Source organism: Bufo gargarizans, chromosome 3 (assembly GCF_014858855.1).
Source record: "Bufo gargarizans isolate SCDJY-AF-19 chromosome 3, ASM1485885v1, whole genome shotgun sequence".
Classification (NCBI taxonomy): domain Eukaryota; kingdom Metazoa; phylum Chordata; class Amphibia; order Anura; family Bufonidae; genus Bufo; species Bufo gargarizans.
This window is the reverse complement of record NC_058082.1, coordinates 574,708,724-574,734,967: the sequence shown is the minus strand read 5'-3', so window position 1 is coordinate 574,734,967 and position 26,244 is coordinate 574,708,724. Positions and strand designations below refer to the sequence as shown.

Genomic DNA, 26,244 nt, shown 5'->3' with positions numbered 1-26,244 from the left:
ATACAAGAATATTGCAAAATGTATAAGTTAGCAAGAGATTCAATCACTAACAGACTTGAGAGAGACATAAATAGATGAGGTACAGGCGGAGCTGAGAGCAGGAGGATGGCGGCATCACCTGGTGCAGCGGAATTTGAGTATACAGCGTGAGTTAAGGAGGTCCTCCGGGTGGGGTGCACATTGTGTTATGAGGCAGAACCAGGTAGCTACATGTAGTAGTTTCAGTCTACTTAGGCATCGTTAGAGTTCACTAAGATTTGGGGGATCTGTATTTGGACCAAAGGGACCATTTTTTGAGGAATGTCACATGTGTGCGTGTTTCCAAAGAGGATAATTCCTCGAACCTATGGATCTGATCTATTTTTTGGGTCCATTGTTCTAGAGTTGGGACTAAAGGTTGTAGCCAAAATTTAGGGAGTAGAAGGCGAGCCGCCAACAGCATTTGTGTGAAAATAAAGGGTGGTTTCACATATTCCTTTTCTTGGGAGAGGGATAGGAGGGCAATTTGCGGAGATGGTTGTATCAAAGTGCCGCATACTTTATTAGCTACTGAAAAGACCTCACTCCACCACTTATAGATAAGAGGGCATGTCCACCAGATGTGAAGAAATGTTCCTCTCTCCCCAAGGCACCTCCAGCAAATGTCCGAAGCAGACTCAGTGTATCTTGAGGTCTTATCTGGCGTATTTTACCATCTGGTGAGGATTTTATAGCAGTTTTCCTGAATTCGGACACAGCAGGAGGCTCCATGGGGAGATTCCAGGAGTTTAGGTAGGGATTCATATAGAACGCTAATGTTCAGGTCCAGTTCCCATTGTTTCACAAAGGACGGTTTAGCTAACAGTGGTGGCAGCCGCAGTTTACTATAAATCTGTGAAATGAGTTTTCTGGGTGCTGAATGTAAGGATATCAGAGCTTCAAACCAGACCAGAGGGCGCAAGAGGTCCCCTATTTTAATGTGTTGTTTTAGGTAAGCTCTGAGGTAAGCGACAGAGAGAAAATCTCGCGGGTGAGGGTTAAGCAGAGCATTTGTAGCTTCTAAGTCCATCCAATCTCCAGTAGGGAGAGCTAGTGAGGTTATAGGGGTTGAGGAGGACATCAGTCCTTGGGAAGTTGAACCTCTTAGGGTAGAGGGGGCCGTATTTAGGACATCTTTTACCGATAATATGGGAGAAGGAAATGGGATGGAACAGTGTGAGGAAGATAACCACTTCCATGCTTCAAGCGTGGCTTTGACAATAGGGTAATGAGACAGAGGGCCAGGGAGGATCATCTTGTGTCCTAAAAGAAGTGCTCTGGCTGGGCTGTTCAGAATGTCCAGTTCTATCTGTACCGCAGATGAAGATGGGAGAGGGCGTAACCATGCTATTGCACGGGAGAGAAGAATGGCTTTCCCGTATAGATCGGGATTTGGTAGACCTATTCCCCCTGCGTGTCTAGGTTTGGTGAGGAGAGCAAATGAAAGTCTCGCTTTCCTTCCACTCCAGATGAAGGATCTGAACTTTTGTATAATTGTGTCATAATAGTGTTTGGGGACAGGGATGGGGAGGACTTGTTGCAAGTAGGTGAGCCGGGGGAGTATTAAGGAAGAGAGAAGGTTTTTGCGACTAAACCAAGACAATGTTGGGTTGGATCGGGCCAGATTATCAATAGCTTCAAAGAGTGAATCTTTTAAAGGGGTGTAATTGAGGGAAAATAGTTCAGTTATTTCGGAGCTAATCTTGACCCTTAAGTATGTGATAGAGGGGGAGGACCAATTAAAAGGGGAATCTATCATTAATTGACATTTGGTTGCCCGAGGGATGCCCAAGCAAAGAACTAGCGATTTATTAGCATTAATTTTGAAGTCTGATATGATGCTATATGCTTTAAGATGGGACTGGATGCGAGGTAAAGAGACCTTCGGGTTAACCGTCATTATAAGGACGTCGTCTGCGAAAGCAGCTATTTTCTGTTCCCTGCCTCCCAAACATAGACCTACAATCTCCTGGTCCAATCTCATGGTCGAAAGGAGTGGCTCGAGTGCTAAAATAAATAGGAGGGGTGATAGGGGGCAGCCCTGGCGGGTCCCGTTTCTAATGGAAAATGAGGAGGATAAGTTGCCATTCACTAGGACAGAGGCCGTTGCTTGTTCATACATGGAAAAAGTTGCTTGAACAAAGGGGTCAGGGAGGCCGAACCTCAACAGATGCGTGCTTTAAGTATAACCAGTTCACCCTATCGAATGCTTTCTCAGCATCCGTGCTGAGTAAGAGCAAGGGAGAAGATGTCCGCTTGGCATGACATAAAGTGTTAATTACCCTAGTGGTGTTGTCCTTGCCTTCCCTGTTGCAGATAAAGCCGACCTGATCTCCATGAACAAGTTGAGGGAGGAGGGTAGCTAGTCTGTTAGCTAGCATTTTGGCCAGGAGTTTGAGGTCTATGTTCAGGAGGGATATGGGCCTATAATTGGAGCATTGTTTGGCATCCTTCCCTTCTTTAGGTATAAGGGTGATGTGGGCCGCAGTCATATCTCTTGAAAGAGGGATTCCCAGAAGTGTCTGATTACAAACTTCTAGGAGATGAGGGAGAAGGAGTTCATGGAAAGTTTTGTAATAAGATATCGGAAGGCCGTCAGGGCCTGGGCTCTTTCCCGATGGCATTTGGTGCATTGCTTTCCTAAGTTCATTTAAAGTGAAGGGGGCTTCCAAGGTTCATTTCTGTTTGGAGAAATGGTAGGGAGATTGGACGCCTCTAAAAAGGTTAATATGGTGAGAGTATGTGTTTCTGTGGCTACATTTGAGGGAAGATTATAGAGGTCATTGTAAAGGAGCGGAATTGGGCAGCGATCTGACTAACAGAGAAGATAGGATTCCCGTCATGTGAGGATAATTGATGAACGTAGTTTGCAGATCTCCTCCCTTTGATCCTATTCATTACAAATTTGGTGGCCTTGTCACCATGTGCAAAAAATTTATGCTGAGAGCTCATATAAAATTTGGCCTGCTTTAGATAGTAGGAGGGACCTAAGTTTGCCCTAAATTCCGATAGCTCTTGTAGTTGGGGGTCAGAGTTTTTTTTTTTTTTTGTGGTGGGATTCAATTCTCTGTATATTTTTTAGAGCTTCATCCATTTCTCTTTCTCTCACTCTCTTTTGGTGTGTGCCAATGCTAATGAATTGTCCCCTGATTACAGGTTTATGTGCATCCCATAGAGTGTTCACCGCTAGTTCAGGGCTTTTATTCAGAGAAAAGTACTCTATGATGTGCTTGGAAATCAACTCTACAGATTCCTGATATCCCAAGAGGGATTCATTTAGACGCCAGTTAAAGCATGAGGGAGTTTCATTAGGGGCCAAAACTGATATAAAAATGGGGGAATGGTCTGAAATATGTATAGAGCCAATAGATGACTCCCGACAAAGATGTAAGTGTTCTTTAGAAATAAACAGGTAGTCTATTCTGTGATAGGTACCATGTATTGGGGAGTAAAACGTAAAATCTAGAATATTAGGGTGGTGAGATCGCCATACATCTATCAAATGTAGGTTCCAGAAGGTATTCCTGATAGCTTTTAGAGATTTGCCAGAATGGGATGATTTATGTGATGAAATATCTAGTTGTGGAAGTAGTGCCATGTTTAAGTCACCCCCTAGAATTACTATGCCTTCCTTGAAGGATTCTATGATAGGGAAGATGTTAGAAAACCAGCGGGATTGATTAGAGTTGGGGGCATATAAATTAATAAAAGTGTAGGTTTGCGGTCCTATGGTGCCTTTAATTAGGATAAATTTTCCATCTGGGTCTAAAATTTGAATGGCAAATTTAAAGTGGATTCTCCTTTGGAACCCTATGCTGACCCCACTGGAAGCTGAGGAGCTACCCCCACAGTGGTACCAATTGGAATAGTGGGAGAACCGCACGTCAGGATAGTGGTTGAAGCGGAAGTTCGTCTCTTGGAGGAATACCACTCCAGCTCCAACTTTCCTTAAAATGGAAAAGATTTGGCTCCGTTTTGAAGGGGAGTGAAAACCTTTAACATTGTAAGAAGCTACAAACAGGTCAGCCATTGAGTGTAATATGTGTGGTATTACCTTGTAGCTAGTGTGGCTTCCCCCAAGAGAGTGCAGTAACTTTATGAAGATCCGCCGATCGGTGTAATATAGGAGTTATAAGGTGGAGGGACTCACACCGTACTAGAGAGAGAGACGGATACCTTGGAAAAGGGATGAGGTGAAAAAAAACAAGTTAAACCAACAAAAAATGGAAGAACAAACATACTGAAATATGTCGTAAGCATGTGGGGATGATTGGTCTATTGACGGATGGGGAGAACGTATAACGCCCAAGAGAGGGCTATATAAAGGCAAGAATGGGTGAAACCTATTAATAAACAAGTTTAGGACCACATAAAATTATATAGATTATGAGACCTTAGTTTTGGGACAGTTAGTAGGACATAGCTTCTAAATAACGACTTAACCTATACAGGTAAGAGAAAAGGCACATGTCCATCTACTGTTCTTGAGAGAGACTTCTTGGGGTGAGATGAAGGCCTCTTTTCTTGGAACGTGAAGACTTTGGGTACGCTGCACTTCAAAGGGGACCACCTTAGGGATATCTGGCAGGTCGCTTAGATCTTGGAAAAGTTCCCAATTTTCAATCGGCATCGGATGAACATTCAGTAGCTCAAAGGTGGCTGTGAGATCCGTAAATGATGATATGTTGACTCTCTTGCCCACATATGAGAAGGCGAGACCAAAGGGATAGGACCAGCGATAGCGAACTTTATTGGACCGGAGCCAGTCTGTCAGGGGCTTGAGGGTCCTGCGTTTCTTCAAAGTTGAAGGAGCTAAGTCCTGGTAAATATCAAGCTTGGAGTCTTCATATGCCAAGTCAGGGTGGTTGCGCGCAGCTTCTAAAATGGCAGCTTTTACTTGGAAGTTGAGGAACTTACATATAATGTCCCTGGGCGGTTCAGTCGGTTTGGGCTTGGGTCTCAGAGCTCTGTGCGCCCGTTCTATGATGATATCTTGTGGGAAATCAGGGCCCAGTAGTGATCCGCATATTGTGATAATGGTAGCTGATATGTCTAAATCTCAGGTTATTTTGGCGCCCCCTGTTTTCCTGGTCTTCTAGTGCGCTGTGGAGATCATTCAAGTATGTAGCACAGCGACGAAAAGAGGCCGACACCGCAGTTTGATGATTTATAATCGCTGCTTGATGCAATTCCAGGGTCTCCATCCGCTCCCTGATATGCCTCACCTCATGTCTGCAAGCTGACAATTCTGCAAGGATCGGCTTCATCACTCTATTGAGAGCACGGTCAAGGTATTTCCTTGTAATCGGTAATTCGGAGCTGGCTTGAATGTCTTCTGAGTCGCTTTCTCCTTCTGATTGTGCAGAAGCGCGCTTCGGAGCTTTGGGCTGCGGCGTCAGCGCCATCTTGGGTTCTCTAGCAGCGATCGTCGTGGCAGCTTTCTTGAGAAATTTCTCCATATCTCCACCAGAGATCTGGTTTTTGGAGGGAGCAGGGGGGTCACCTTGCCTAGAGTTCCCGATTTTTACCATTCTTGCCTCAGTGAGCTGAATATAGCTAGCGTTAGGGACAAATCTCCTTGCAGAGCAGAGAGCTATGCGTCCATCTCCATCCGGCGCAAGCTCCGCCCCCCAGGTTCTGTTTATTATCCAATGACATTTGGATTCGAGAATTGATCACTTCAATATTGACTTTCCTGTGGAGTGATACACTGCTCCAACTGCTGGTGTGATAATCTGGGGGACAATTTCATATGACAGTCGGTCATACCTAGTAGTGATATGAGTTACACTAACAGCTCAGCTATATGTGTAGGACATCCTGCGGCTACATGTGTTGTCTCTCATGGCAGGGCTTCTAACTGGCATTTTCAGCAGGATAATGCTCATTCACACACAGCAAGTGCTTTCCAGGAATGTCTTCACCAGATTATAACACTTCCTTGGCCTGACAGATTGCCAGATTTATTGCCAAACATTTTTGGGACCAGCTGGGATGCCAGCTTCAGCAACCTAAAAGTGTGCAAAATCTAGAGGCCCAGCTGCAACATGTGACCAAGGACAGGAATTGTAGGGATCCCTTTTGGGTCTTCACTGATTATGTGTACCGATTGGCACTCCAGGCCCTTTGTCTGATATTGTACCAGGGCTATGATCGTTTCAAACTAACTGACCTACAAAACTAGAAAAGAAATTTGGAGCCAAATTGTACTGTGATGGAGGAAAACAAAAAGGGCTCATCTGCTTTAGTTTCTCTATGTTTCGGGGATCCTACCTACCCAGAGATAATTTGGTAGGCCAAAGCTGTAGAGATCTTGTCATTGTAGTTGAACTTGCACAATTTGATCAAAATGTTCCCTAAGAACCTAACATTTATAAGCATTGTAAATATAGTGGCAAAGCAATTCAAACAATCCAGGCATTCAAGGATAACATATGTCTGAGCTCTCTCAGTGTGTTGCTTTTTTAGGCTTTTGTTTTTTCTTTTGTACATTGTATCTTATTATTGACATTCCCATTGACATTTAAGTATCCCAACTAAATACCTCTTCTGCTATAAATATGTAATAAAGGTCTACAAGCAATTCAATCACCGAGTAAGGGGCATCAAGGAAAGTTTGGAATGGAATTTTTTTTTTCTTTGCTAGCAATACAGTCTTAACGATTATCAGTCATTTTTCTGTGAGATTCATGGTTACTTTCTCATTGTCCCGAAACCAATATCCTGCAGTTTAAACTGTTATGAAAGGAAGTCTTGAACTTGTAGCATATCACTCTCACATTTTGTCTCTGACAGTTAGCTCTTTAATAAGGCAGTTCAAGGATTCTGCGAGGCAATTTATCTATTTCTTGTACAGGCTCCACAAATGAACTCCATTGGAAACATCATGAAGCAGGTTTTCTGTAATGTATGACAGTGCCATGCAGTCAGATGTCAAAAATAAATAAAAATGCATGCTGCTCTACACTTTAGCCAACTGAGCAGATAGTGTTTTTATTTTTTTTTATTTTTTATTGTACCGTATATGGTTGAAGTAAGGCTCTGGTTTTAATTATTTTGTAATTAGGCATTGAAACATTTGAGAAGGTGCTATTGATTGGGGAGGGGTCTGTGCACTTAGACCTTAGAGTCATTGGAGGACCAAAAAGCCCTGCAGTGCTCTACAAAGCCCATCTACAAAACAAAACTTTCTTGGACTTCTTCACAAACTGAATTTATTACAAATTCCCCAAATTATTCTAATTTCTGCAAATCCCAAAACTTTTGTCATTTATCTCACACAAATCTCTCAAAATATTGGACACCTAATTACAAAAAACTTCTGAATGTAGATGCCCACTGACATAGAAATACTATTTTAGAGTAGGTCTTGCCTGACTGAGATTACCTTGTCGCTGTTAGGCGGGCACAGATGTGTTTTGATCAAAATATATTGGCTAAGAATCTTAGATTTTATTATATCAGAGCGAGGGCTTAGTCTACAGGTGAAACTCGAAAAATTAGAATATCGTTCAAAAGTCCATTTATTTCAATAATGCAAATTAAAAGGAATTGCATTAATGCAGCTTAAAAATAGAATTTTGTGAAAAGGTTCAATATTCTAGGCTCAAAGTATCACACTCTAGTCAGCTAATTAATCCATACCCCCTGAGCAAAGGATACCTCAAAATTGAGACTTTGGGGTTTCATAAGCTATAAGCCATAATCATCCAAATCATAACAAATAAAGGCTTGAAATATCTCGCTTTGCATGTAATGAGTCTCATATGTTAGTTTCACCTTTTAAGTTGCATTACTGAAAAAAATGAACTTTGCACAATATTCAAATTTTTTGAGTTTCACCTGTATATATATATGTTTGCATCTCTTGTGTTAGTGCAATTATTTTCAGTGAGTGTTCTTTTTTAAATGCAACCGTGTACATCTGAATATGCATTTATCACATTAATATCCGTTAATATACGTTAAAGCAGGAGTGTGTAGCTATAGGAGGTGAAGTGGTGGCAGTGACACCATGACCCAAGTGCCTCTGGGGGCTCAAAGGCTTCTCTGCCACATAAGGAGACACCAGTATTATAAATGGCACATGGTATGTGGAGGTCCTGTTACAGATATGCATTAAAAGCCAGAAGCTTCAGGATTTGCCTCTAGTATTTGGGAAACTATTAGAAAGATTCACAAACCCAAAAAAATTGCCATAAGCTGTATTATTAAGTAAGACGTTATAGATATAACAACAATTTTTTAATTACATTTGTTTTATATAAAGATATATTAACATTCCTTAGGGTTTCATTTTCATCTATATATGGGGAAGGGGGGTTATGGGGTTACTTACTGTGTTGTGCCCATTTTAGCAAAAATCTGTTCATTTGGGAATGTTCTAAATGTAAACATTTTTGTGAATGTTACTATTTTTTAGCATTCCTTAACAATCTTTTTATGAAAGCCATCATTGTTTTAGGTAGGATAACCTTGTAGTTGTTACATACTAACTTTTGTGAGAAATTTACCTTCAAGTACATTTGTTGTTTTAAACTTGAACTACGGCAGCATTCTGTAGACTGTTAAAGATTGTGCCTGGTAGGTACAATGGTTAGCACTGTAACAGAGAATGTCCATCCTTAACTTAGCTATGATTTGGTTAAGGACTCCAAATGCTCATGAAACCATTGAAAGACATTGCAACAGGGGAAAAGTTTTTGAGATGTTGCAACTAAACCACTGGGTGGCCATATAGACATAAATACAACAGACATCTCATGACGCAATATCATGAAATCATGTTGTTTTGAAACTGGCTAAGCTTTAACAATTATGTTTGTTAGCCTTTTAAGTCTGAGCCTCTTTACACACATTCCCCTTTTTGTCATTTAAAGTCAATGTGACTTTATTATAAAACTGATTTAATCTCTATATTTCTACTGCTTTCCAGGCTGGAATAAAAAGAAATTCTTAAAAAGAAGTGTGAAATTTTAATAGAAGCAAATGCATCCATGTTTAATAATATACTTATAGTAAAATGCAGCAAAACAGAAAAATACATGAAGAAAAAAGATATAAATAAAGAATTAAAGGGTCTTTTCATAATGGATTAGTATGTAACTACTGAGGAAAGAAGCTAAAAGCCTCGTCTTTAAATAGTATCTACTTTCTTCATTGAAACCTACAACATGCTGAGTCCATACACAGAATTCATAAGTGTTGTCATGCTGCATGTACTGCATACACAACCTGGTATTTATGGACGTCTTAGATTCTTTTCTGCCACATTGAAAGGAAATTATAACCCTAACATCTAAAAGCCTTAGTTGTAAGAAAATGTGCGTTTCTTCTATTTATTAGGTTTGCCTTTGAAAAAATGAATTTATATACTTTTAACATGAATATTTTGCTTGAAACATTAAACATAGTTGAACAACCTTTTTTTCTGTTTAATTTTTTTTTCCCCAGGTGTCACTGAAACCAATAGCACTGCATGGGGATCCTTCAAAATTGTGTCAGGAGCAACATACACATCCAGTTTGCAAGACCAGGGCTCTGCTGACTTTAAAATTCTCGCCTTTGATGTGCAAAGAATGGTAAATATCATGTTTAATACGCATAGTTCTGGTTTGTAGTTTACTTGTATTATACAATAGCAGTATTATTTTGTAATTAGTCAGCTACTTAAAGGGGTGGTCCTACTTCAGCAAGTGGTATTTATTATGTAGAGAAAGTGAATACAAGGCACTTAGTAATGTATTGTGAGTGTCTATATTTCTTTCTTTGCTGGCTGGCTTCATTAATTTTTCCATCATATTATACACTGCTCATTTTCATGGTTATGACCACCTTGGAATCCATTAGTGGTGGTCGTGCTTGCACACTGTGGGAAAAAGCATCACCCTCTTCTGGTGGCCAGGACTGTGGGAGCGCACATAGGCTGGTGCTTTTTCCTATAGTGTGCAAGCACGGCCACCACTGATGGATTGCAGAGTGGTCGTAACCATGGAAACAAGCAGCGTATAATGTGATAGAAAAATAAATCCAGCCACCGAAGGAAGCAATATGGACACTCACAATACATTAGTAAGTGGCTTGTATTACCTTCCTCTACATAATAAATGCCTATTTCTGAAAACCCTTTTAATGCATGTTAAACCGATTTGCACTTAGCTATAGTATGCCATTAATAATAGTCTGTTGGGCTCTCCTTATAACTCCTTATAACTGATTCTATACAGAGTAGAGACAAGCAAATCTTTTGAAATTTGTTTCATCACAGACTAAAATTTTTCAACAAATTAAATTTAGATGTGAATCAATTCTATCCAAATCAAATACGCTCGTGTTGGCCAGAAATTTGGTATATAGCACCCAAAGATCTAAAAAAAATAAGCCCTAGAAGATGAGACATAATACTCCACTGGAAAATAGATGTACAAGCCAGCTCTCCTTCCAAAAGGACAAGACTGCTGAGTATCCCAGTATTATGCTTGTCTGAAAGAGACACACAAATCAGTTTTGCTTCCAAAAGGACAAGAGTACCGAGTGTCTCAAGAGAAAATTGCCCTGGTTAGCTGAGTGGTCTTGGGGGTGTTCTTTCTCATTAAGGACACCACCTAGTATGAATGAGGAGTATTGTAGTCCAGCTAATGCTGCTCTTCGCTTCTCGGAAACATGTATGCAAATTAGCATATCTTACATCTGCTGGCATCAGACAGGTTTAGTGTTCTTTACATTTTGGTAAAATAGCAGATTTGAATATATTTTCCAGAAATCCAAAGACATGCAAATGTGCTTTTCTTCTTCAACTGGCTTGCATATCTGCTTTCCAGTAGAGTGTTATCGCTCTCTGATTCATCCAAATTTAAAAGAAATTCAGGACAAATTCTGAATTGATAGAATCGATTTGCTCATCTTTAAAGGGAATCTGTCACCTGCTTTCACCATTTTAAGCTGGCACCATCGCTATGTTGACTAAAGTACCTTATTTCCAGCAGTCTTCTTTTTACTTTATTTCGTTTTGTAGTTTTGATATAAAAGCGTTTTTAATGTTATGCTAATGAGGCTCCAAGGTGCCCATAGGGGCGTTTTTTTCACTCTCCGTTGCCCAGTGACGCCCCCTGCAGTGCCCAGTGACGCCTCCTGATCATCAAATAACCTCCCACAGCCCGGCAAACGGTTCCGCCCCCTCCCCACATCATAGTCTACCTTATAGAAATGCCCCGTCCTTCTTCCTGTCGGCGGCCTGCGCGATCATCAACCTCCTGAGGGCAACAGCCTCAAAAGTCTCACTGGGCATGCGCCGAACCCAGTGATGTAACCTGAGCGCTGTTGCCCTCAGGACGTTGATGATCGCGCAGGCTGCAGGCGGTACTGCACCTGCGCGAGTTTTCTGGCCGCCGACAGGAAGAAGGACGGGGCATTTCTAGGAGGTAGACTATGACGTGGGGAGGGGACGGAACCGTTTGCTGGGCTGTGGGAGGTTATTTGAGGATCAGGAGGCGTTCTTTGGCACTGCAGGGGGGCGTCACTGGGCACCGGAGAGTGAAAAAAACGCCCCTCTGGGCACCTTGGAGCCTCATTAGCATAACATAAAAAGCGCTTTTATATCAAAACTACAAAACAAAATAAAGTAAAAAGAAGACTGCTGGAAATAAGGTACTTTAGTCAACATAGCAATGGTGCCAGCTTTAAATGGTAAAAGCAGGTGACAGATTCCCTTTAATACAAAATATAGAGCAATAAAAAGCTGTTCAAACAGTTGCTGTCTTCCATACCATTTCCAACATGGCACTTTGCGTCTTGTACTGAAAGTGACCAGTGCTTCACTGATGTCTTGCGTCCGTGCCATGTGCTGACCACTTTCAGGGCAGGCACAATACTGGAAGAGATGCACCTTGGAAATTATATGAATGGTGGCTATTATATAAGCCACTATCCTGGACACCAAGGTGGGGAAACTCTCTGTGGTCTAAGGTAATCCCATAGGCCAATTATCATCATAATGCCATCCCATGCTAGTAAATGGCAATACGGTAATTTACCAGCTGCCTTTAAGCTCTATGCTGTAGCTCGCCCTAGGACAGATAAAGTTGTTCCTATAACTTCTACCAAACAAAGTCATCTCGATTAAGATGAGTATGCAAAATTATACAGAAAAAAAATGGTGTTATCAAAGCAATTATACTTTGAACCTTAGAAGCATTCTGAAACTCGTGAGTAATTATGTAAATAATAATTGTGCCAATATTCCAGATATTATTTTGTGTTATCTGCCATAATGAAGTCAGCATTTTATATCATTAATAACACATTATCCTGGGCGGAAAGGTAAAACATGAATTTAGTTATGACCTAACTAGACACTAAGGCAATCATTTATTATGACCTCCCATGCCAGAAACTGACGTAGAAAAGTCATAAAACTGCGGTTTGAACACCCATGCACCTAAATTAAGGCGCATGCAACATTTCTACATGCTTGCTAGTTGGAAATGGAAGAGACTGAGGTTTAGCGGAGGCATAAATGACGATTGAAATGTACTCCAGCTAGGGAGAGCATGGGTTGCCTTAGGATGTTCCTAATTTATGATGAGGCATAAATTAAGAGCATCCTTCGACAGCGCAGGAGATTTCAACCATCAGTGCAAAATGCTGGCCTTTGATTAATGACCACCTAAGGGTATGTTTGTATATGGAATTAAAATTGGGACCTCCTAGAACTGTATCCAACCCCTTTAGAGCTGCTATACACCAATATGGCATTAGTAATATCAAAATGACAGTGACATATATGGCTATGGGTAAACAGATGGTGGCAGGTGATAAGAAGCAGCCCATCGGCCATCTTTACCTGTATAGTGGATCCCTAGAATCTAATATTTTCCTACAAAGCTGGGTGAGTACACGTTAGCTAAGTACAGGTTAAAGCATCTTACACATATAACAAAGTTCAAGTTCTGAGTTGAAACACCCATTGAAGTCTATGGGGCCATACTGTATACTTTTATATAGAGACATACAGAGGGTTTCATTCTGCTGGGTTCTTTCATTAGAACAATGCTATATTGTGACGTTCTCCAAAATACACCACTCTGTAATACGGAGTCACACCATACCTGCCAACTGTCCCAAATTTGCCAGGACTGTCCCTGATTTTCAGAGATAGACCAGACAAATTTGCGGTGTCCTGGGCTAAAAATGGGTGGGGCTAATGCAAACCCCACCCACAAATGGGTGTTTTCTAGGATGTCACAATAATGTATTGACTTTGTATTGCGATAAGTTGGAGTCCTTAATGAAATTTGTGGAAAGGGTTTTTTTTTGTGTTTTTTTCTTTTTTTTGGGGGGTGGGGGAACATCTGTAAAACAGAATGGCATTTTTATGGCTGTTATCCCTAGCAATCATTCTGTCTTCTCAAAGCTAGATTGAGACTGTGCCAACAGCAGAAGAGTGGAAAAGCAACGTGGCAGCATCATGAAAATTTACAATTTCTTATCACATTGTCAGCTTTTCATCCAAAAATAATTTGGTCAAGACTTTTTAAAAGTAAATGAGTAACACAAATTAATAGCCGATGAAAAATATATCAGAAATATGTATTTTGTTGTAGAGTTACTTTGGAATTATATGCTATTTTTTTTTTATATACAATTTACATTATCACTTTTTTTTTATACAGTTAAATGAAATTTTTCAAGTCAGTCAACTGTACTTGGAATACAGAACATCAGAAATTTTGGAATTCAGGTAAGGGTATAGAAGATTATAGAGAACTGCACCATACACCATATTTTCCAATTGTAAAGTGTCTATAATATTCATCTCTAGTGGCGATAAACTTCTATCATCGCAAGAGATGAGCGAATTGATCGAAAATTTTTAAAATTCAACCCAAATTTGCCAAAATGTTCTGATTCTAACAACCCGAATTTTCTGTTTAATCAATTTGGGAAAAGAGAGAGAAAGATGGAGAGAGGGAGAGAGAGAGATCACATTGTTAGAATAAGTGAGAAAATAAAATATTAGTCACTCATGCCCTGTATGCATAATGCAGATGAGTATTCAAGTGTCCGCTGGGAAGAGTCCTATGCTATGACATTATTTTAGGGTAATATTACACTGCTGAAAATATTAGAAGTACATTTTGTGAAAAACTGTCATTTCCATAGACATTATGCCTAATAGTCCTTTTATAGGTTTTTCACTTTCTGTGTGAACCTACCCTCAAAAGGGGTTATCCAGAAAAAAAACTGGCTGCTTTTTAAAAAAAAAACAGCACCACCCCTGTCCATGGGTTGTGTCTGGTATTGCGCACCTGCCCCATTGCCGCCAATGGAGCCGAGCTGCAATACCAGATGCAACCCATGAACAGGGGTGGTGTTGTATTTGAAAGAAAACAGCCATGGTTTTCTAACCCTGGACTATACCTTTAAAAGGAATCCATCATTAGCCTCTATATCCAACTATTTGGATATACACGTAACTGTGGTTCACCTGATTAAAACGCTGTTATTCTTTTGAAGATCTGAGCTATGAAAATGGTTCTTAATATGCACATTAGGCCTTTAAAACAGCGAGGGCATCACCATAGCTCTTGTTGCACCCAAGCTCAACTCCTTTGTGTGGCCAGCCCTTCCCTCACTGCTTTGCTACTGCCTGACCCTAAAAACAGTGTGGAGGGGCTGGCCATGGTTTTATTATAAAAAAGTGACTAAAAACACATGTAAAAACATTTGAAATTCATGGTGTGAAAGGGGTAAACACGAAAAAAAACAACAACAATATTGATCAGGAGTAGTCAACATAAAAGAGGCGGAGATCCACTGTTCCAGTTTGGAAGGGTCTTGAGATCTACTTGTGAGGTGTGAGGAGTTTCTTTGGGAATGGTGTGTTAGATATTGAGGGCATTCTTAGAAAACACTTAAAAAACACACAAAAAAAAAAATGCTACCGAACAAACAGAAAACAGCACTGAACAGATACAGTGACAGACAAAATTCGGAACAATTAAAACCAGTTAAAGCCAGATAGAGACACATATCGTTTTTTTTCTAACCAGTTTTTTTTGGGGGGATCGTATATATATATTTTTTATTCTATTTCCTGAACATGATTATGGAGGCAGCCATTTTGCCTGAGCTGTTGTTAACAGCATTCAGAGGCATGCTTTAGAGCAGGGGTGCACAACCTGCGGCCCGGGGGCCGCATGCAGCCCTTGATACCATTCTGTGCGGCCCCCAACCATCTGGTAACAGACATGTATGCCTATGTCTTGTGGCTGCTCACATGCATTTTTCATGTATTTCTCCCATTAGATGGGAGTCCTGGAAGTGTAACTAGACATTAATGTTAGAATATGTGTGTTAAATCTGCCATAAGTACAATATTTCAGTTGTTAATACACCTTTAAATTTTAATTTCGGCCCTCTTCATTGGTTCAGTCTGGCAATGTGGCCCCCAACCAGGAAACGTTGTGCACCCCTGCTTTAGAGCAACCACCATGGGCCATAGACACAATGGACAGGAAGCTGACCTCTGTGACCTGTGCAGAGGTCAGGAGGGAGTAGATAAGCTGCAAAATCACCTATGGTGAATAGTGGATCAGGTGTTATTTATATTTAGATGATATCTGTCATTGTAATCCTGCCTGTGATAATAATGAGATGATTACTGAAAAGTAGAGTTGAGCGAACACCTGGATGTTCGGGTTCGAGAAGTTCGGCCGAACATCCCGGAAATGTTCGGGTTCGGGATCCGAACCCGATCCGAACTTCGTCCCGAACCCGAACCCCATTGAAGTCAATGGGGACCCGAACTTTTCGGCACTAAAAAGGCTGTAAAACAGCCCAGGAAAGAGCTAGAGGGCTGCAAAAGGCAGCAACATGTAGGTAAATCCCCTGCAAACAAATGTGGATAGGGAAATGAATTAAAATAAAAATTAAATAAATAAAAATTAACCAAAATCAATTGGAGAGAGGTTCCATAGCAGAGAATCTGGCTTCCCGTCACCCACCACTGGAACAGTCCATTCTCAGATATTTAGGCCCCGGCACCCAGGCAGAGGAGAGAGGTCCCGTAACAGAGAATCTGTCTTCATGTCAGCAGAGAATTAGTCTGCATGTCATAGCAGAGAATGAGGCTTCACGTCAGCCACCACTGCAACAGTCCATTGGCATATATTTAGGCCCAGCACCCAGGCAGAGGAGGGAGGTCCCGTAACAGAGAATCTGTCTTCATGTCAGCAGAGAATTAGTCTGCATGTCATAGCAGAGAATGAGGCTTCACGTCAGCCACCACTGCAACAGTCCATTGGCATATATTTAGGCCCAGCACACACACAGGCAGAGGAGAGAGGTCCCGTAACAGAGAATCTGGCTTCATGTCAACAGAGAATCAGTCTGCATGTCATAGCAGAGAATGAGGCTTCACGTCAGCCACCACTGCAACAGTCCATTGGCATATATTTAGGCCCAGCACACACACAGGCAGAGGAGAGAGGTCCCGTAACAGAGAATCTGGCTTCATGTCAGCAGAGAATCAGTCTGCATGTCATAGCAGAGAATGAGGCTTCACGTCAGCCACCACTGCAACAGTCCATTGGCATATATTTAGGCCCAGCACCCAGGCAGAGGAGGGAGGTCCCGTAACAGAGAATCTGTCTTCATGTCAGCAGAGAATTAGTCTGCATGTCATAGCAGAGAATGAGGCTTCACGTCAGCCACCACTGCAACAGTCCATTGGCATATATTTAGGCCCAGCACCCAGGCAGAGGAGGGAGGTCCCGTAACAGAGAATCTGTCTTCATGTCAGCAGAGAATTAGTCTGCATGTCATAGCAGAGAATGAGGCTTCACGTCAGCCACCACTGCAACAGTCCATTGGCATATATTTAGGCCCAGCACACACACAGGCAGAGGAGAGAGGTCCCGTAACAGAGAATCTGGCTTCATGTCAGCAGAGAATCAGTCTGCATGTCATAGCAGAGAATGAGGCTTCACGTCAGCCACCACTGCAACAGTCCATTGGCATATATTTAGGCCCAGCACCCAGGCAGAGGAGGGAGGTCCCGTAACAGAGAATCTGTCTTCATGTCAGCAGAGAATTAGTCTGCATGTCATAGCAGAGAATGAGGCTTCACGTCAGCCACCACTGCAACAGTCCATTGGCATATATTTAGGCCCAGCACCCAGGCAGAGGAGGGAGGTCCCGTAACAGAGAATCTGTCTTCATGTCAGCAGAGAATTAGTCTGCATGTCATAGCAGAGAATGAGGCTTCACGTCAGCCACCACTGCAACAGTCCATTGGCATATATTTAGGCCCAGCACACACACAGGCAGAGGAGAGAGGTCCCGTAACAGAGAATCTGGCTTCATGTCAGCAGAGAATCAGTCTGCATGTCATAGCAGAGAATGAGGCTTCACGTCAGCCACCACTGCAACAGTCCATTGGCATATATTTAGGCCCAGCACCCAGGCAGAGGAGGGAGGTCCCGTAACAGAGAATCTGGCTTCATGTCAGCAGAGAATCAGTCTTCATATCATAGCAGAGAATCAGGCTTCACGTCACCCACCACTGTAAGAGTCAATTTTCTTAAATTTAGGCCCAGAACCCAGGCAGAGGAGAAAGGTCCCGTAACAGACAATCTGGCTTCATGTCAGCAGAGAATCAGTCTTCATATCATAGCAGAGAATCAGGCTTCACGTCACCCACCACTGTAAGAGTCAATTTTCATAAATTTAGGCCCAGAACCCAGGCAGAGGAGAAAGGTCCCGTAACAGACAATCTGGCTTCATGTCAGCAGAGAATCAGTCTTCATATCATAGCAGAGAATCAGGCTTCACGTCACCCACCACTGTAAGAGTCAATTTTCATAAATTTAGGCCCAGAACCCAGGCAGAGGAGAAAGGTCCCGTAACAGACAATCTGGCTTCATGTCAGCAGAGAATCAGTCTTCATATCATAGCAGAGAATCAGGCTTCACGTCACCCACCACTGCAACAGTCCATTGGCATATATTTAGGCCTAGCACACAGGCAGAGCAGAGAGGTCCCGTAACAGACAATCTGGCTTCATGACAGCAGAGAATCAGTCTGCATGTCATAGCAGAGAATGAGGCTTCACGTCAGCCACCACTGCAACAGTCCATTGGCATATATTTAGGCCCAGCACCCAGGCAGAGGAGGGAGGTCCCGTAACAGAGAATCTGTCTTCATGTCAGCAGAGAATTAGTCTGCATGTCATAGCAGAGAATGAGGCTTCACGTCAGCCACCACTGCAACAGTCCATTGGCATATATTTAGGCCCAGCACCCAGGCAGAGGAGGGAGGTCCCGTAACAGAGAATCTGTCTTCATGTCAGCAGAGAATTAGTCTGCATGTCATAGCAGAGAATGAGGCTTCACGTCAGCCACCACTGCAACAGTCCATTGGCATATATTTAGGCCCAGCACCCAGGCAGAGGAGGGAGGTCCCGTAACAGAGAATCTGGCTTCATGTCAGCAGAGAATCAGTCTTCATATCATAGCAGAGAATCAGGCTTCACGTCACCCACCACTGTAAGAGTCAATTTTCATAAATTTAGGCCCAGAACCCAGGCAGAGGAGAAAGGTCCCGTAACAGACAATCTGGCTTCATGTCAGCAGAGAATCAGTCTTCATATCATAGCAGAGAATCAGGCTTCACGTCACCCACCACTGTAAGAGTCAATTTTCATAAATTTAGGCCCAGAACCCAGGCAGAGGAGAAAGGTCCCGTAACAGACAATCTGGCTTCATGTCAGCAGAGAATCAGTCTTCATATCATAGCAGAGAATCAGGCTTCACGTCACCCACCACTGCAACAGTCCATTGGCATATATTTAGGCCTAGCACACAGGCAGAGCAGAGAGGTCCCGTAACAGACAATCTGGCTTCATGACAGCAGAGAATCAGTCTGCATGTCATAGCAGAGAATGAGGCTTCACGTCAGCCACCACTGCAACAGTCCATTGGCATATATTTAGGCCCAGCACCCAGGCAGAGGAGGGAGGTCCCGTAACAGAGAATCTGTCTTCATGTCAGCAGAGAATTAGTCTGCATGTCATAGCAGAGAATGAGGCTTCACGTCAGCCACCACTGCAACAGTCCATTGGCATATATTTAGGCCCAGCACCCAGGCAGAGGAGGGAGGTCCCGTAACAGAGAATCTGTCTTCATGTCAGCAGAGAATTAGTCTGCATGTCATAGCAGAGAATGAGGCTTCACGTCAGCCACCACTGCAACAGTCCATTGGCATATATTTAGGCCCAGCACCCAGGCAGAGGAGGGAGGTCCCGTAACAGACAATCTGGCTTCATGTCAGCAGAGAATCAGTCTTCATATCATAGCAGAGAATCAGGCTTCACGTCACCCACCACTGCAACAGTCCATTGGCATATATTTAGGCCTAGCACACAGGCAGAGCAGAGAGGTCCCGTAACAGACAATCTGGCTTCATGACAGCAGAGAATCAGTCTTCATATCATAGCAGAGAATCAGGCTTCACGTCACCCACCACTGTAAGAGTCAATTTTCATAAATTTAGGCCCAGAACCCAGGCAGAGGAGAAAGGTCCCGTAACAGACAATCTGGCTTCATGTCAGCAGAGAATTAGTCTGCATGTCATAGCAGAGAATCAGGCTTCATGTCAGCCACCACTGCAACAGTCCATTGGCATATATTTAGGCCTAGCACACAGGCAGAGGAGAGGTTCATTCAACTTTGGGTAGCATCGCAATATAATGGTAAAATGAAAATAAAAATAGGATTGAATGAGGAAGTGCCCTGGAGTCCAATAATATATGGTTATGGGGAGGTAGTTAATGTCTAATCTGGACAAGGGACGGACAGGTCCTGTGGGATCCATGCCTGGTTCATTTTTATGAACGTCAGCTTGTCCACATTGGCTGTAGACAGGCGGCTGCGTTTGTCTGTAATGACGCCCCCTGCCGTGCTGAATACACGTTCAGACAAAACGCTGGCTGCCGGGCAGGCCAGCACCTCCAAGGCATAAAAGGCTAGCTCTGGCCACGTGGACAATTTAGAGACCCAGAAGTTGAATGGGGCCGAACCATCAGTCAGTACGTGGAGGGGTGTGCACACGTACTGTTCCACCATGTTAGTGAAATGTTGCCTCCTGCTAACACGTTGCGTATCAGGTGGTGGTGCAGTTAGCTGTGGCGTGTTGACAAAAGTTTTCCACATCTCTGCCATGCTAACCCTGCCCTCAGAGGAGCTGGCCGTGACACAGCTGCCTTGGCGACCTCTTGCTCCTCCTCTGCCTTGGCCTTGGGCTTCCACTTGTTCCCCTGTGACATTTGGGAATGCTCTCAGTAGCGCGTCTACCAACGTGCGCTTGTACTCGCGCATCTTCCTATCACGCTCCAGTGCAGGAAGTAAGGTGGGCACATTGTCTTTGTAGCGTGGATCCAGCAGGGTGGCAACCCAGTAGTCCGCACAGGTTAAAATGTGGGCAACTCTGCTGTCGTTGCGCAGGCACTGCAGCATGTAGTCGCTCATGTGTGCCAGGCTGCCCAGGGATAAGGACAAGCTGTCCTCTGTGGGAGGCGTATCGTCATCGTCCTGCCTTTCCCCCCAGCCACGCACCAGTGATGGACCCGAGCTGCGTTGGGTGCCACCCCGCTGTGACCATGCTTCATCCTCATCCTCCTCCACCTCCTCCTCATCCTCGTCCTCCTCGTCCTCCAGTAGTGGGCCCTGGCTGGCCACATTTGTACCTGGCCTCTGCTGTTGCAAAAAACCTCCCTCTGAGTCACTTCGAAGAGACTGGCCTGAAAGTGCTAAAAATGACCCCTCTTCCTCATCCTCCTCCTCCTCCTCCTGGGCCACCTCCTGTTCCATCATCGCCCTAAGTGTTTTCTCAAGGAGACATAGAAGTGGTATTGTAACGCTGATAACGGTGTCATCGCCACTGGCCATGTTGGTGGAGTACTCGAAACAGCGCAACAGGGCACACAGGTCTCGCATGGAGGCCCAGTCATTGGTGGTGAAGTGGTGCTGTTCTGTAGTGCGACTGACCCGTGCGTGCTGCAGCTGAAACTCCACTATGGCCTGCTGCTGCTCGCACAGTCTGTCCAGCATGTGCAAGGTGGAGTTCCACCTGGTGGGCACGTCGCATATGAGGCGGTGAGCGGGAAGGCCGAAGTTACGCTGTAGCGCAGACAGGCGAGCAGCGGCAGGATGTGAACGCCGGAAGCGCGAACAGACGGCCCGCACTTTATGCAGCAGCTCTGACATGTCGGGGTAGTTGTGAATGAACTTCTGCACCACCAAATTCAGCACATGCGCCAAGCAAGGGATGTGCGTCAAACCGGCTAGTCCCAGAGCTGCAACGAGATTTCGCCCATTATCACACACCACCAGGCCGGGCTTGAGGCTCACCGGCAGCAACCACTCGTCGGTCTGTTGTTCAATACCCCGCCACAACTCCTGTGCGGTGTGGGGCCTGTCCCCCAAACATATGAGTTTCAGAATGGCCTGCTGACGTTTACCCCGGGCTGTGCTGAAGTTGGTGGTGAAGGTGTGTGGCTGACTGGATGAGCAGGTGGAAGAAGAGGAGGAGGAAGCCGAGAAGGAGGAGGTGGCAACAGGAGGCAAAGAATGTTGCCCTGCGATCCTTGGCGGCGGCAGGACGTGCGCCAAACAGCTCTCCGCCTGGGGCCCAGCTGCCACTACATTTACCCAGTGTGCAGTTAGGGAGATATAGCGTCCCTGGCCGTGCTTACTGGTCCACGTATCTGTGGTTAGGTGGACCTTGCTACAGATGGCGTTGCGCAGTGCACACTTGATTTTATCGGATACTTGGTTGTGCAGGGAAGGCACGGCTCTCTTGGAGAAGTAGTGGCGGCTGGGAACAACATACTGTGGGACAGCAAGCGACATGAGCTGTTTGAAGCTGTCTGTGTCCACCAGCCTAAATGACAGCATTTCATAGGCCAGTAGTTTAGAAATGCTGGCATTCAGGGCCAGGGATCGAGGGTGGCTAGGTGGGAATTTACGCTTTCTATCAAATGTTTGTGAGATGGAGAGCTGAACGCTGGCGTGTGACATGGTTGAGACGCTTGGTGACGGAGGTGGTGGTGGTGGTGTTGGTGGTACATCCCCTGTTTGCTGGGCGGCAGGTGCCAACGTTCCTCCAGAGGCGGAGGAAGAGGCCGAGGCGGCAGCAGCAGAATAGGCCGAGGCGGCAGCAGCAGAAGAGGTAGCAGGGGGAGCCTGAGTGACTTCCTTGGTTTTAAGGTGTTTCCTCCACTGCAGTTCATGCTTTGCATGCAGGTGCCTGGTCATGCAGGTTGTGCTCAGGTTCAGAACGTTAATGCCTCGCTTCAGGCTCTGATGGCACAGCGTGCAAACCACTCGGGTCTTGTCGTCAGCACATTGTTTGAAGAAGTGCCATGCCAGGGAACTCCTTGAAGCTGCCTTTGGGGTGCTCGGTCCCAGATGGCGGCGGTCAGTAGCAGGCGGAGTCTCTTGGCGGCGGGTGTTCTGCTTTTGCCCACTGCTCCCTCTTTTGCTACGCTGTTGGCTCGGTCTCACCACTGCCTCTTCCTCCGAACTGTGAAAGTCAGTGGCACGACCTTCATTCCATGTGGGGTCTAGGACCTCATCGTCCCCTGCATCGTCTTCCACCCAGTCTTGATCCCTGACCTCCTGTTCAGTCTGCACACTGCAGAAAGACGCAGCAGTTGGCACCTGTGTTTCGTCATCATCAGAGACATGCTGAGGTGGTATTCCCATGTCCTCATCATCAGGAAACATAAGTGGTTGTGCGTCAGTGCATTCTATGTCTTTCACCGCTGGGGAAGGGCTAGGTGGATGCCCTTGGGAAACCCTGCCAGCGGAGTCTTCAAACAGCATAAGAGACTGCTGCATAACTTGAGGCTGAGACAGTTTCCCTGGTATGCATGGGGGTGATGTGACAGACTGATGGGGTTGGTTTTTAGGCGCCATCTGTGCGCTTTCTGCAGAAGACTGGGTGGGAGATAATGTGAACGTGCTGGATCCACTGTCGGCCACCCAATTGACTAATGCCTGTACCTGCTCAGGCCTTACCATCCTTAGAACGGCATTGGGCCCCACCATATATCGCTGTAAATTCTGGCGGCTACTGGGACCTGAGGTAGTTGGTACACTAGGACGTGTGGATGTGGCAGAACGGCCACGTCCTCTCCCAGCACCAGAGGGTCCACTAACACCACCACGACCATGTCCACGTCCGCGTCCCTTACTAGATGTTTTTCTCATTGTTATGGTTCACCACAACAACAAATATATTATTTGGCCCAATGTATTGTATTCAAATTCAGCGGGATATAAATTTGAGGCCTAGTATTTAGGCGCTGGGTGACCGGTATGGATTTAGTGACAGAATTAGACTTGGAAATGCACAGAAGCGTGTGTGTGAAGTTATTCTGAATGACCCAATGTGCACCTTGAATATTATATACCCTTTTTGGGATAGATTTCAAATAGCTCTGATATAGCAGAAACCACTAAATTATGAAATTGCTAAATTGGGAATTGTACTTCAACCCAGAACAAAAAATGTGCTTTGACGGGCACTAAATAACTTTCCCAGCTACAACAGGACAACGGTAACGAGAGATTTAGAGGGATTTAAATTTGAGGCCTAGTATTTAGGCGCTGGGTGACAGGTATGGGTTTAGTGACAGAATTAGACTTGGAAATACACAGTAGCGGGTGTGTGTGAAGTTATTCTGAATGACCCTATGTGCACCTTCAATATTATATACCCTTTTAGGGATAGATTTCAAATAGCTCTGATATAGCAGAAACCACTAAATTATGAAATTGCTAAATTGGGAATTGTACTTCAACCCAGAACAAAAAATGTGCTTTGACGGGCACTAAATAACTTTCCCAGCTACAACAGGACAACGGTAACGAGAGATTTAGAGGGATTTAAATTTGAGGCCTAGTATTTAGGCGCTGGGTGACAGGTATGGGTTTAGTGACAGAATTAGACTTGGAAATACACAGTAGCGGGTGTGTGTGAAGTTATTCTGAATGACCCTATGTGCACCTTCAATATTATATACCCTTTTAGGGATAGATTTCAAATAGCTCTGATATAGCAGAAACCACTAAATTATGAAATTGCTAAATTGGGAATTGTACTTCAACCCAGAACAAAAAATGTGCTTTGACGGGCACTAAATAACTTTCCCAGCTACAACAGGACAACGGTAACGAGAGATTTAGAGGGATTTAAATTTGAGGCCTAGTATTTAGGCGCTGGGTGACAGGTATGGGTTTAGTGACAGAATTAGACTTGGAAATACACAGTAGCGGGTGTGTGTGAAGTTATTCTGAATGACCCTATGTGCACCTTCAATATTATATACCCTTTTTGGGATAGATTTCAAATAGCTCTGATATAGCAGGAACCACTAAATTATGAAATTGCTAAATTGGGAATTGTACTTCAACCCAGAACAAAAAATGTGCTTTGACGGGCACTAAATAACTTTCCCAGCTACAACAGGACAACGGTAACGAGAGATTTAGAGGGATTTAAATTTGAGGCCTAGTATTTAGGCGCTGGGTGACAGGTATGGGTTTAGTGACAGAATTAGACTTGGAAATACACAGTAGCGGGTGTGTGTGAAGTTATTCTGAATGACCCTATGTGCACCTTCAATATTATATACCCTTTTTGGGATAGATTTCAAATAGCTCTGATATAGCAGGAACCACTAAATTATGAAATTGCTAAATTGGGAATTGTACTTCAACCCAGAACAAAAAATGTGCTTTGACGGGCACTAAATAACTTTCCCAGCTACAACAGGACAACGGTAACGAGAGATTTAGAGGGATTTAAATTTGAGGCCTAGTATTTAGGCGCTGGGTGACAGGTATGGGTTTAGTGACAGAATTAGACTTGGAAATACACAGTAGCGGGTGTGTGTGAAGTTATTCTGAATGACCCTATGTGCACCTTCAATATTATATACCCTTTTATGGATAGATTTCAAATAGCTCTGATATAGCAGAAACCACTAAATTATGAAATTGCTAAATTGGGAATTGTACTTCAACCCAGAACAAAAAATGTGCTTTGACGGGCACTAAATAACTTTCCCAGCTACAACAGGACAACGGTAACGAGAGATTTAGAGGGATTTAAATTTGAGGCCTAGTATTTAGGCGCTGGGTGACAGGTATGGGTTTAGTGACAGAATTAGACTTGGAAATACACAGTAGCGGGTGTGTGTGAAGTTATTCTGAATGACCCTATGTGCACCTTCAATATTATATACCCTTTTAGGGATAGATTTCAAATAGCTCTGATATAGCAGAAACCACTAAATTATGAAATTGCTAAATTGGGAATTGTACTTCAACCCAGAACAAAAAATGTGCTTTGACGGGCACTAAATAACTTTCCCAGCTACAACAGGACAACGGTAACGAGAGATTTAGAGGGATTTAAATTTGAGGCCTAGTATTTAGGCGCTGGGTGACAGGTATGGGTTTAGTGACAGAATTAGACTTGGAAATACACAGTAGCGGGTGTGTGTGAAGTTATTCTGAATGACCCTATGTGCACCTTCAATATTATATACCCTTTTTGGGATAGATTTCAAATAGCTCTGATATAGCAGGAACCACTAAATTATGAAATTGCTAAATTGGGAATTGTACTTCAACCCAGAACAAAAAATGTGCTTTGACGGGCACTAAATAACTTTCCCAGCTACAACAGGACAACGGTAACGAGAGATTTAGAGGGATTTAAATTTGAGGCCTAGTATTTAGGCGCTGGGTGACAGGTATGGGTTTAGTGACAGAATTAGACTTGGAAATACACAGTAGCGGGTGTGTGTGAAGTTATTCTGAATGACCCTATGTGCACCTTCAATATTATATACCCTTTTTGGGATAGATTTCAAATAGCTCTGATATAGCAGGAACCACTAAATTATGAAATTGCTAAATTGGGAATTGTACTTCAACCCAGAACAAAAAATGTGCTTTGACGGGCACTAAATAACTTTCCCAGCTACAACAGGACAACGGTAACGAGAGATTTAGAGGGATTTAAATTTGAGGCCTAGTATTTAGGCGCTGGGTGACAGGTATGGGTTTAGTGACAGAATTAGACTTGGAAATACACAGTAGCGGGTGTGTGTGAAGTTATTCTGAATGACCCTATGTGCACCTTCAATATTATATA

The 26,244-nt window shown here is 43.7% G+C and overlaps 1 protein-coding gene across 1 annotated transcript in view; it reads left to right on the top strand.

Annotated features, from left to right (window-relative positions):
* TMPRSS15 (transmembrane serine protease 15) overlaps positions 1-26,244 on the top strand; it is a 508,008-nt gene that overhangs the window by 30,716 nt on the left and 451,048 nt on the right. Inside the window, exons 2-4 of the mRNA XM_044285898.1 lie at positions 3,229-3,246; positions 9,472-9,599; positions 13,689-13,756. Of these exons, the coding sequence (XP_044141833.1) occupies positions 3,229-3,246; positions 9,472-9,599; positions 13,689-13,756 (214 nt within the window). The remainder of the gene's footprint in view (positions 1-3,228; positions 3,247-9,471; positions 9,600-13,688; positions 13,757-26,244) is intronic.